Source organism: Gopherus evgoodei, chromosome 2 (genome assembly GCF_007399415.2).
Source record: "Gopherus evgoodei ecotype Sinaloan lineage chromosome 2, rGopEvg1_v1.p, whole genome shotgun sequence".
NCBI lineage: Eukaryota > Metazoa > Chordata > Testudines > Testudinidae > Gopherus > Gopherus evgoodei.
This window is the reverse complement of record NC_044323.1, coordinates 253,187,173-253,200,137: the sequence shown is the minus strand read 5'-3', so window position 1 is coordinate 253,200,137 and position 12,965 is coordinate 253,187,173. Positions and strand designations below refer to the sequence as shown.

At 47.6% G+C, this 12,965-nt stretch overlaps 1 protein-coding gene across 3 annotated transcripts in view; it reads right to left on the bottom strand.

Annotated features, from left to right (window-relative positions):
* Positions 1 to 12,965, bottom strand: part of FAM92A (family with sequence similarity 92 member A) — a 61,244-nt gene that overhangs the window by 6,182 nt on the left and 42,097 nt on the right. For 2 of the 3 annotated variants that reach the window (XM_030553472.1, XM_030553474.1), the window contains one exon: positions 10,089 to 11,313. The exons of the other annotated variant lie outside the window; for it this stretch is intronic. In XM_030553472.1, the coding sequence (XP_030409332.1) occupies positions 11,209 to 11,313 (105 nt within the window). In that variant the 3' untranslated portion in view covers positions 10,089 to 11,208. Of the gene's footprint in view, positions 1 to 10,088; positions 11,314 to 12,965 lie in introns of those variants that run through there. 3 annotated transcript variants of the gene reach the window in all.

Sequence of the window (12,965 nt, the reverse complement as noted above, 5' to 3'; positions counted from 1 at the left end):
GAAACGGGGTTAAAATTGTCCAGCTCCCAGTATTGTGGCTGCAACAAGTGTTCATTGTCAAGTTACATTCTAATCAAAAGTACTGTTTAAAAGATTGCTTGGTAAACTGTACATGCATACTGTAGATGTTTTAATATAGCTAAATGTAAATATGTACATGGGAGAACAAAGAATGTACCCCATACCGTATCGTAAAAGCAGTGACTGGAAAAGATTTAGCGGTTGTGGTGGATAGTCAGCTGACCATGAGCTCCAAGTGTGACACTGTGGCCAAAAGACCTAATGTGATCCCAGGATGCATAAATGGGAACTTTGAATAGGAGCAGAGAGGTTATTTTACCTCCATATTTGGAACTGGTGTGACTGCTGCTGGAATATTGTGTGCTGTTCTGGTGCCCACAATTCAGGAAGGATGTTGATAAATGAGAGAAGGTGAAGAGGAAAGCCTGGAGAATGATTAAAGGATTAGAAAACATGCCTTATAGTCAGGGCCGGCGCTACCATTTAGGCAACCTAGGCAATGGCCCAGGGCGCCAGAATTTTTGGGGGGCGCTATTTTGCCGGGAGGGGCGGCATGCGGGTCTGGTGGATCTACCGCAGTCATGGCGGTGGACAGTCCGCTGCTGGAAAGGCTCCAGTGGAGCTGCCGCAGTCATTTTGGCGGACAATCCACTGGTCTAAAGGCTTCGGCGGATCTACCGCAGTCATGCCTGCGGCAGGTCCACTGGAGCCTTTAAACCAGCGGACCGCCCGCCGGCATGACTGCGGTAGGTCCACCGGGGCTGTGGGGGGCGGTGAAATGGCCATTCATCTAGGGCGTCAGAAACCTTGGCGCCGTTCCTGCTTATAGTGACAGAATCAAGGAGCTCAATCCCTTTACTTTAACGAAGAGATGGGATATGGGTAATTGAATTACAATATATGAATACGTGGGGAACAAATATTTGATAACGGGCTCTTCAGTCTAGCAGAGAAAGATATAAAAATCCAATGCCTGGAGGTTGTATCTAGACAAATTCAGACTGGAAATAAGGTGTACATTTTTAACAGAGTAATCATAGCAGTGTAGAACTGGAAGGGACCTCAGTAGGTCATGTAGTCCCTTCCCCTGCACGGTGGCAGGACTGAATATTATTTAGACCATTCCTGACAGGTCTTTTTCTAACCTGTTCTTAAAAATCTCCAGTGGTAGAGATTCCACAGCCTTCCTCAATGACTTGTTCCAGTGCTTAACCTCATTTAGGAATTTTTTCCTAACGGCTAACCAAAATCTCCCTTGCTACAATTTAAGACCATTGCTTCTTGTCCTGTCCCCGGTGATTAAGGAGAACAATTTATCACCCTCTTCTTTATAACAACCTTTTATGTACTTGAAGACTCATGTCTTCCCTGAGTCTTCTCTTCTTCAGACTAAACAAACCCAGTTTTTTCAATCTTTCCTCATAGGTCATGTTTTCTAGACCTTTAATTATTTTTGTTGCTGTTCTCTGGACCTTCTCCAATTTGTCCACATCTCTCCTGAAGTGTGGTACCCAAAACTGGACACAGTCCTCCAGCTGAGGCCTTATCATTGCTGAATAGAGTGGAAGAATGCCTTCTCATGTCTTGCTTACAACACTCGTACTAATACATCCTAGAATGTTTGCTTTTTTTTTGGTAAGAGTTCCATTGTTGACTTATTTAGTTCGTGATCCACTATAACTCAGATACTTTTTTGCAGTACTTCTCTCTAGGCAATCTTTTTCCCATTTTGTATTTGTGCAATTATTCCTTCCTAAGGGTAGTATTTTGCATTTGTTCTGTGTTGAATTTCATCCTCTCTATTTCAGATCATTTCTCGAATTTGTCCAGATCATTTTGAATTCTAATTCTGTCCTCTAAAGCACTTGTAAACCCCTCCCAGCTCTGTATTATCCACAGACTTTATAAGTGTACTCTATGCCATTATCCAAATCACTTATGAAGATACTGAATAGAACTGGACCTAGGCCAGGTCCCTGTGCAACCCCACTCGATATATCCTTCCAAATCAGTTGTGAAACATTGATAAGACGGTTACTCACATTTGTAACTGTTGTTCTTCGAGATGTGTTGCTCATATCCATTCCAATTAGGTGTGTGCGCACCGCATGCACGTTTGCCAGAAGATTTTTACCCTAGCAACGCTCGGTGGGTCGGCTAGGTACCCCCTAGAGTGGTGCTGCTATGGCGCCGGATATATACCCCTGCCAACCCAACCGCCTCTCAATTCCTTCTTGCCTGCTACTCCGACAGTGGGGAAGGAGGGTGGGTTTGGAATGGATATGAGCAACACATCTCGAAGAACAACAGTTACAAAGGTGAGTAACCGTCTTTTCTTCGAGTGCTTGCTCATATCCATTCCAATTAGGTGATTCCCAAGCCTTACCTAGGCCGTGGGGTCGGAGTGAGATGTTGCAGAATGCAAAACTGCTGAGTCAAAGGCTACATCATCTCTGGACTGTTGAACCAGAGCATAATGTGAAGCAAAGGTGTGGACCGAGGAGCAGGTAGCTGCGCGACATATCTCCTGGATAGGTACACGAGCCAGAAAGGCAGCAGATGAAGCCTGAGCCCTGGTAGAATGCACGGTGATGTGGCTTGGGGAAATATGAGCCAAATCATAACAAGTGCGGATGCACGCCGTCACCCAAGATGAGATCCTCTGAGAGGAAACAGGTAGACTTTTCATTCGGTCTGCTACTGTGACAAAGAGTTGGGGCATTTTACGAAAGGGTTTTGTCCACTCAGTATAAAAAGTGAGCGCTCTACGGACGTCCAGGGAGTGTGAGACACCTTTGCCTGGGTGGAAGGTGGTAGAGATGGCTGCCAAGTGTACCCTCAGTGATGATACTGGTAGGCCCTCCTGTTTGAGAGACTAGAGGTAGTCCAAAATAGAGGGGATCGAGACCTCAGTGGGAGTAAGATTAAGCGTTTTGCACCAGCAGGAGAAACGCTTCCACTGGGCCAGATACGTTGACCGGGTGGAAGGTTTCCTGCTACCCAGGAGAACTTGTTGTACTGATGCAGAGCAACGTAACTCTGACGGGTTTAGCCACACCGTGAGGTGAAGGGCCTGCAGGTCCAGGTGGTGAAGTCTGCCGTGGTCCTGAGTTGTGAGGTCTGGGTGGAGTGGCAGGGTAATTGGGTTGGCTATCGACAGGTCGAGCAACGTGGTGTACCAGTGCTGCCTGGGCCACGCTGGAGCGATCATGATGATGCGCACTCTGTCCCTGTGGAGTTTTAGCAGGACCTTGTGAACCAGCGGGAATGGTGGGAAGGCATAAAGGAGCTGGCTCTTCACAGCATCAGGAAAGTGTCCGAGATCGATCCCGGGGAGAGACCTTGGAAGGAGCAGAACATCTGGCATTTCCTGTTCTCGCGGGAAGCAAACAGGTCTATGTGGGGAAATCCCCACTTCTGGAAAACAGAATGAATAACATCCGGGCGGATCGACCACTCATGAGACAGGAAAGACCTGCTGAGTTGATCCGTCAGAGTGTTCTGAATGCGTGGGAGAAAGGACGCTACCAGATCTATTGAGTGGGCACTGCAAAAGTCCCAGAGTTGGATGGCCTCCTGACAAAGGGGGGAGGATCGTGTCCCTCCCTGTTTGTTTATGTAGTACATGGCCATTGTGTTGTCTGTAAACACTGAGACACAACGGTTTCGCAACTGTTGCTGGCATGCCAGGCAGACTGCTCTCAGTTCTCGGACATTTATGTGTAATGCCAGCTCCTGAGATGACCAAAGGCCTTGAGTACGAAGGTGACCGAGGTGAGCACTCCAGCCGAGAAATGATGTGTCCGTCGTCAGGGACATTGAGGGTTGGGGCGGATGGAACGGCATCCCTGCACACACCAGGGAGGGAGATAGCCACCATTCTAGGGAGCCTAAGGTGCTCGGGGGAATGGTGACTATTGTGTCTATTGGGTCCCTGCCCGGGCGCTATACTGAGTTGAGCCAAACTTGGAGCAGACGGAGGCGGAGCCTGGCGTGTTTGGTTACAAACGTGCAGGCAACCATGTGACCCAGGAGACCGAGACAAGTGCGAGCCGAGGTTGTCGGGAAATTCTGTAGACCTCGGATGATTGTTGCCATTGCCTGAAACCGCGGCTGTAGTAAGCAGGCTCTGGCTAGATTGGAGTCCAGGATAGCTCCTATGAAGTCTAACCTCTGCGTGGGAACCAGAGTGGATTTTTCTGTATTGATCATCAGGCCTAGACGTGTGACTAGGTCCTTGACGATGCCCACATGCTGAGTGACTTGTGTCTTGGAGGCCCCTCGGATGAGCCAATCATCCATATACGGAAAAACGTATATCCGACGTCAGCGGAGGTAGGCGGCGACTACGGCCATACACTTTGTAAATACCCTTGGGGCTGTAGAAAGGCCAAACAGCAGGACCCTAAACTGGAAGTGCTGACGATTGGCTACAAAGCAGAGGTATCTCCTGTGCAGAGGAAAAATGGCGATGTGAAAGTATGCGTCCTTCATATCAAGGGTGGCATACCAATCTCCAGGATCCAAGGACGGGATAATGGTCCCCAGGGACACCATGTGGAACTTCAACTTTATCATAAACTGGTTGAGTCCTCGCAGGTTTAGGATTGATCTGAGACCTCCCTTCGACTTGGGGATTAGGAAATAACTGGAGTAAAACCCCTTGCCCCTTTCGTCCATTGGTACCTCCTCTATAGCTCCCATGGCGAGGAGCGTCCGCACCTCTTGTAAGAGGAATTGCTCGTGAGAGGGGTCCCTGAAGAGGGACAGGGTTGGAGGGTAGGAGGATGGGGTTGAAATAAATTGGAGGTGGTACCCATACTCTACCGTGCGTAGGACCCAGCGATCAGAAGTTAACTGGGACCACGCCGGGAGGAAGTAGGAGAGACGGTTCGAGAAGGGAGGAGAGGGATTCTGGCCTGCAACTGGTATGCTGCCCCTGGGCGCACCTTCAAAAGTTCGTCTTTGGTCCTGGTGGCGGTTTTGAGGGATGTTGTTTTTGGCCCCCTTGGGGTCCTGATGGTCGTCTGCGAGCACCTCAGCCGCGCCGCCTGCCAAAGTCCTGTCTTTCTCTAGGTGCAGAGTATGAGTGGTGAGGCTGAGGACGGAAAGGCCTGCATTGGGTCACCGGTGTATGCATGCCGAGAGAGTGCATTATGACCCTGTTGTCCTTCAGGCTTTGCAGCCTGGGGTCAGTCTTTTCCGAGAAGAGGCCTTTACCATCAAATGGTAAGTCCTGAATGGTATACTGCAGCTCCGGTGGGAGGCTTGAAACCTGAAGCCATGAGATGCGCCTCATGGCAACACCCGAGGCCAGAGTCCTGGCTGCTGAGTCGGCTGCATCCAACGAGACTTGGAGGGAAGTTCTGGCCACCTTTTTCCATTCCTTCAAGAGGGCAGCGAACTCTTGGTGGGATTCTTGAGGGATAAGCTCCATAAACTTATCCACCGCCACCTAGGTGTTATAATTTTAGCGGCTAAGCAAGGCTTGTTGATTTGCCACCCGGAGCTGTAGGGCACCTTCCGAGGACACTTTGTGGCCGAGTAAGTCCATTTGCCTAGCCTCCTTCGATTTCGGGGCTGGCGCCTGCTGGCCATGGTGTTCCCTCTCATTAACAGACTGGACGACTAGTGAGCAGGGAGGAGGATGGACATATAAGTACTCGTACCCTTTAGAGGGCACCATATATTTATACTCAACTCCCCTGGCTGCAGGAGGGATAGAGGCTGGAGACTCTACCTCTACCTCCGGGACCTCCTCTGCCTGGAGGTTCATATTGAGTGCTACCCTCCTTTGGAGGTCCTGATGGGCTTTCAGGTCGATTGGAGGAGGGCCCGAGGAGGATGTTCCTGCCACCGCCTCCTCTGGAGAAGAGGAAGAGGAGATGCTGGCAACGAGCGGGTCCTGTGTGGTCTCTTGCTCTTGGGCGACCTCCTGCTCCAGTGGAACTTGGGAGTCCGGTGGGTGAACTGGGGCTTCCTCCGTAGCAGTCGGAGGGGGATGGCTAACCATCACCTCTGGCACTCGGTGCTCTGATGGGACAGAGCGGGACGGAACTACTGGTACGCCTTGGGCCTGGTAGTATGCCCAAGGTGTCCAGAAAGACCACTGATGGGGTCCTTGATCCTGGGCCTGGGTCTCTTGGAAGACTCTGGTGGGCACATCAGAATCACGCTCCTGTGCATAAGAGCTGTCCGCGTGGGACGACACTGATGCATGTCTGGATGGCCATGGAGGGGCTGAAAAGCCCTGGGCAGAGTCTCTGTCTCTAGCAGACCTTGCTCTACTCGGCACCAGGAACGAAATAGGGACCTGCGACTGGAGCGATGCTGGGAGGTCGACCAAGATCTTGAGGCTCGACGTTGGGAGCGGCTACGGGAGTCACGGTGCCTGGAGTGGTGCCGGGAGCTGGAACGGTGCCGAGAGTAGCGGGCCGGCGAACGGGATACTGAACGGTGCCGCGAGTGCGACTGGTACCGAGGAGGAGAACGGTGCTGGGACTGTGAGCGGCGTCAGGAGCGGGAGCACCGACGGGACCTAGAACGTCTGTGGGACCGTGATCGTGAACGGTGCCACTGTACTGTGCTGACAGAGGATGGTCTTATCAAGGCAGGCTTGCTGATAGACTGTATTACCTGCACCGGTGGTGCCGGGGGTTGAGGCAGCGTTGACTCTGTCATGGCAATCAGATCCCTCGCCGTTGAGAACGCCTCCGGCATGGATGGAATAGTAAGCTCAACCGCGGCTCGCGCCGGGGAGCTGACAGGCACCGGACTTGACGGCCCTTGTGGGACCGGAATCGACGGTGCCGCTGTGGCCGGTGCCGCTGTGGCCGGTGCCGCGGCAGGTGTCAGTGCCAGGCGATCCGACTTAGATGAGCTCTCTGGCTGCGGTGCAGGTGGCATGGAAGCAGCAGGAGACTTAGGCTTTCTCGACCTCGGGAAGAGGGAATGGTGCCGAGTTGACTGCGGTGCCGGTGACAGCCGGTGCCGAGAGGCCTTGGCAGTACCGGTGCAGTCCAGTGCCAAGGAGGCGCTTCTGCCCGCCGATTGACCAGGGCTCGGTGCCGAAGGCGGAGGAGTAAGAGCCGCCTCCATGAGGAGCTGCTTTAGCCGAAAGTCCCAGTCCTTTTTTGTTCTCGGCTTAAAATCCTTGCAAATGCGACACTTATCTGTCAGGTGAGATTCCCTGAGGCACTTAAGGCAGGAGTCATGTGGATCTCCTGTCGGCATCGGCTTATGACAGGCCGAGCACGGTTTGAAACCCGGTGAACCAGGCATGGGCCCCAGCACTGGGTGCAGGGAAGGGGCTAATCCCCGAACCCCTCTTAACTATACACTAACTATGAACAATAAAAATTAACTAAAACTATATAACTTTGAACTATATACACAAAAAAATAACTAGAGAACTACGAGTAGCTAGGGAGGTGGTCAGTAAAACCGCACTCCACTGTTCCAACGACCGACATGGGTGGTAAGAAGGAACTGAGGGGCGGTTGGGTCGTCAGGGGTATATATCCGGCGCCATAGCAGCGCCACTCCAGGGGGCGCCCAGCTGACCCACTGAGTGTTGCTAGGGTAAAAATCTTCCGATGAACATGCATGCGGCGCGCACACACCTAATTGGAATGGATATGAGCAAGCACTCAAAGAAGAGCTACTGAATACAGTTTTCCAGCCAGTTGTACATCCACAGTTAGGCTCTGTTTCTCTAGTTTGTTTATAAGGAAGTTATATGAGACAATATCAAAAGTCTTAGTAAAGTCAAGATGTATCCCATCTTATCCACGAGGCTTGGTATCCTGCCAAAGGAGGATATTAGGTTGATTTGTTCTTGACAAATGCAGATTGACTGATCACTTTATTTTCTTCTAGTTGCTTACAAATTTATTTGCTCTATTATCTTCCCAGGTACTGAATTTAAGCTGACTGGTCTAATTCCTTGGGTTGTCCTCATTCCCTTTTTTAATAGATAGATACTATACTGGCCCTTTTCCAGTTCTCAGGTCTCTCTACTGTCCTCCATGAGTTCTAAAAGATAGTCACTAATGGCTCCGAAATCTCTTTGGCTATTTCCTTAAGTATTCTTGGATGTATTTCATCAGGCCCTGCTCACTTGAAGACATCTGAATTGTATAAGTCATTCTTTTCTTGTTTCCTATTTTAGCCTCAGGTCCTATCCCATTTACACTGATATTCACTATCACTGGTAGTTGTCCAGTCACTGCTAACTTTTTTAGTGAAAACTGGCATTAAAAAAGGCATTTAACACTGGCCATTGCTGTATTCTGTTATAGTCTTTCCTTCCTCATTGAGTAATGGGCTTACCCTTTCCTTGGTCTTCCTCTTGCTTCTCATATATTTACAAAATGTCATCTTGTTACCCTTTATGTCCCTAGGTAGTTGTTCAGCCAGTGAAACATTTTACCAAGCAGTGTGGTGGTTTCTCCACCACTGACAATTTTTATATTAAGACTGGATTTTTTTTCTAAAAGATATGCCCAAGGAATTATTTTGGGGAAGTTCTAGGGCCTGTTTTATACGGGAGGGCAGACTAGATGACCACAGTGGTCTCTTCTAGCCTTACTCTGAAAACACAGAAGCACATGCTTGCTCTATGCAGTTACATTGTGGTAGACTTCTGACACTCCAGCTGCTACAACGGGTGGACAAACTTTTTGATCTGAGGGCCACATCTGGGTGGGAAAATTGTATGCAGGGCCATGAATGTTGGGCTGGGGTAGGGAATTGGGGTGCATGTTGTGGGAGGAGATGCAGTGTGCAGGAAGGGGCTCAGGGCAGGGGGTTGGGGTGCAGAGTGTGGGAGGGGGCTCAGGACAGGGGGTTAGGGTGTGGGATGCAGGAGAGGTTCAGGTTCCAGCCTGGTGCTGCTTACCTCGAGTGGCTCTGGGGTGGCAGTGGCATGCAGCGAGACTAAAGCAGGCCTCATGCCACTCCTGGAAGTGGCCAGCATATCCAGCAGTGACTGGGCAGGTGGGGTGGGGAAGGAGGCTCTGTCATGTGTGCCCTCACCTGTGGGTACCACCCCTCAAGCTCCCATTGGCCGTGGTTCTCCATTCCTGGCCAATGGGAGCTGTGGGGAACAGTGCCTGCTGACAAGGGCAGCACATGGAGCCCTCTGCCACCACCTGCTCTCCCATGGGCTGCAGAGATGTGCCAGCCACTTCCGGGAGCAGGGCCAGGGTAGGCAGGGAACCTGTCTTAGCCCCGCTCTGCCATGTGGCTGGCAATCCTGTGGTCCGGATCCGGCCCACAGACTGTAATTTGCCCTCCTGTGCTACAACAATCCTTATGATTCTTCATGACTGTGCCCTTTTCTACTGTACTTTTAATTTCATCTTGCTATACCTAGCTAATGCTCCAGACTGGGCCAATTTGACTGTTAGTCACCTCCAAAGATGGAGACTGGCTGGAACATCGTAATTGCCTCTCTTATTCCCCACCCCTTTTAAAAATACAGCACAAAACTCACTTTTATGCTATCTACACCCAGGAAGCTGTCAACTAGTTTGTCCATTTGGGTGATGGATTAGATGACTTAGTATCTGAAATGGAAAGGATGTGATCTAAGGTCCACATATGAGTGCTCAGTCTTTTCCTCTTTATCAACTGTTCCCTGGCTACACTTTTACTGTAATATTTCCATTTTAATATGTAAGATGTCATTCCTAAAATTATTTTACATGTTCCTATCAGATTTTTTTCTGAACTACAACATGTTTTAAGAGATTCATCTGGAGTTTCACCAGAGTTACAGTGTAGCAAGGTTTTATTTTTCCTCAAAACAATGGTGTATTATAATATCCTACAGTATCAACACCTGAAGATTACACTTGTCCATGTAATATAAATTGTGAAATATTCCTCAGTGCATTCTTTTGTTTTCCACATAGTATCTAAAAGAATGTCTTACATGCCAGAGAATCCAGTTATAAATTACTTAGTTTAGCTAGTGCCTACTTAAGATACTAATTTAGATTGTGTGTTACTCATTCCTGGATACAGATAAGTAAACTGTGTCAAAATTTCAAATGACAAAAAAAGGAGTTCCTTAAAAACCTTTATTTTTCCATCATATACACAGTTTCAATAACTGCAGATTAAGATTAATAAATACTGAAGTTCAAGATCAATAAAATACTGAAATAACTATTTGGCAGACAGACTTTCACTCCATATAATACTGAATATAAATTTGATACAGAAATGTGTATAAGAGATACTTTTATAGGAAAATACAAGATTTCAGTGTATCAACTGTCCATAACTGCTCTAGTGGCAAGAATCAGTAACTGAATTGACTAGTATAAAAGGCAAGTATGAAAAGGCGATGTACACTTATACAATGGTTCTTTTATCATGAAGGCACTTTCACGTAAAAAGGAAGATGTATGAAAAAAAAGAGCTCTTGGACTAGATCCTTGGTTCTGATACAAACCATTTGCACCACCCCAGTAGTGTAAAAACCACAAAGCTAGCTGTTTGGGGGAGTCCCCAAGAAACAGAAAGGTAGAAGACAGCAGTATGCTACTCCGCCTCCTACTCTGTAAGACAGGGGCATTGGCAAGGCAAGGCAAGATGCCAGGATCGCTTCTGCATTCTGCTTTGCAGCAACCAGCGCAGCTCTTTGGGGTTATGGATAGCCAGGTACAAGTTGCAATAGTAGCTGCATTACAACCTGTCCCCAAGATTGGGAGAGAGGGTGAAATGAAGCTCGTATACAGCTACCCAAATCCTGTGACAAATACAGCTCAGCTCGACCTAAGAATAAGGATCCTTGTGTTCACTATCTAGGCAACAATTAAATGTTACAGTATATCACTTTGAATGCAATAGTAGACAAAAATTAAGTTTGACTAAAATTAAAGAGACTATACAAGCTTGTAGTGTAATTCTATTGAAATGTTATTTGCTTTTCATTTTCTATCTACTGAAATCATCCATTTTCAGTACACTTAGTTACAATCTTCAAGACTGACCTGCTGTTCAAGTAACAAATAGCCAATCAAATGAACAGGATTAAATGTTGCTGCCAATTTCTTGCTGTTTGTAATTATTTTAATGGATGACCTCAGTGAAATTCTCAATCTAAAATATAAAAGCTGTTAAGCAAAGAGACTGCCTTGTCATGTGAAAAAAAAAAACTTAGAACAGTTCCTAAAGTTATCTCTCTTCCTTGGTAGCTTCCAATTCATCCTCCTCCTCCTCCTCCTCTTCTTCCTCCTCTTCATCTTCCTCCTCTTTTCTTAGCCGACTGGTAGAAATTTGCTAAAAATGGAATCCAACACAAATCATACTTTTTGTATGACACTTTGGGGAAAAAAAAATTCCCCCACCCTGAATCCATGCAGTTTTAGAACTGAACTGGTTATATTATTGTTTAAAATATATATACACATCTCTACCCTGATATAACACAGTCATGGGGAGCCAAAAATCACTACCGTGTTATAAGTGAAATGCTGTTATAGCGGGGTAGCGGTGGCGGGGCTGCAGTGGTGATTTAAAGAGCCCACAGCTCCGGCCACAGGGAGCCCCGCAGCCCCAGGGTAGTGGCAGCAGGGCTCCATCGGTGATTTAAAGGGCCCAGGGCTCCCCACAGCAGCCAGAGCCCCAGGCCCTTTAAAGCACTTCCCAAGCCCTGCTGCTGCAGCCCCGGAGTAGCAGCGGCAGGACTCCAGTGATGATTTAAAGGGCTAGGGGCTCCCTGCAGCAGCAAGAGCCCCTCTCCTACCGTGCTATATCCGAACCCGTGTTACATCGGGTCGCATTATAGTGGGATAGAGGTGTATGTAATCTAAATTTCCTGCAAGGAATATAATACCAAGCATAAGACACAGTACATAATATAAACTTCAGCTAGCTAACTGCAGAGACTGATTTAAAAATGTTGCTCGTATGATACCAGTGTCAGTAAAAGAGAAAAAATAAATATACATTTATGGGACGGAATTAACAAGCTAGTAGCAGTGCAACACAGCTATGTGGGCCATGTCTAGGCTATGGCCATAGCACCAAAGTGTAGATCCTTCCTGCAGTGATGGGGTTTTTCTATTGCTGTAGGAACTTCACTTGCCCAAGTGATGATAGCTAGGTTGAAAGAACCATTCTTCCATCAACCTAGCTCTGTCTACACTCGGGTGTAGGTCGGCATAGCTACAGTGCCCTTGGGGCGGGGGGAGAGACATTTTCAGATCCCTGCATGCTGTAGCTATGTCGACCTAACTTTTAAGTGTAGACCAGACTGTGGGAAATCCAAATTTATTTCCTTGATACCGCAAGCCAGCTGTGTAGGGAACTCTGTGGAGGCCTTGTAAGAATTAGGAAAAAAGAATCCAACCTCTTCAGTTAGCCAAGAATCACAATCCAAACCAGAGGTGCTGGAGGAGTAAAACAATGCAAATATTAAGTCTGGTTATTTTTCTCCATGATTTAGTTTTCTGAAAAGTTAAGGTTTTATTTCCAAGTGTCCTTTGAAACCATCTGATTTATAATTATTACCTAGCTACATTAACGGATCCAAGACAGGCAGCTATCAGATCATATTTGCAGTTTTGGAACTGATCCTCTGTGCAGATTCTACCTATGAGTCCCATCTATTTTTAATCACTAGATGCAGAAAAAGTTTTTGACTGAGTAAACTAGCATTCCTTAAAAGATACTTCAGATACATTTGGTTTAGGCCCTAAATTTCAAAATTGGATTAACAATTTATATTCCAACCCATTTGCTATTATGAATGAATGGATAATTATCAGAAACATTCCTCATTTTTAGAGGCACAAGCCAAGAATGCCCCTTATCACCTCTTTTTGCTAAAGGATTGATTTGCCCAATCACTCAAATAATCCTAATATAAATGGAATTACAAAAGGAAACAGGGAACACAAGTCACTCTTATATGCAGAAGTCATGGTATG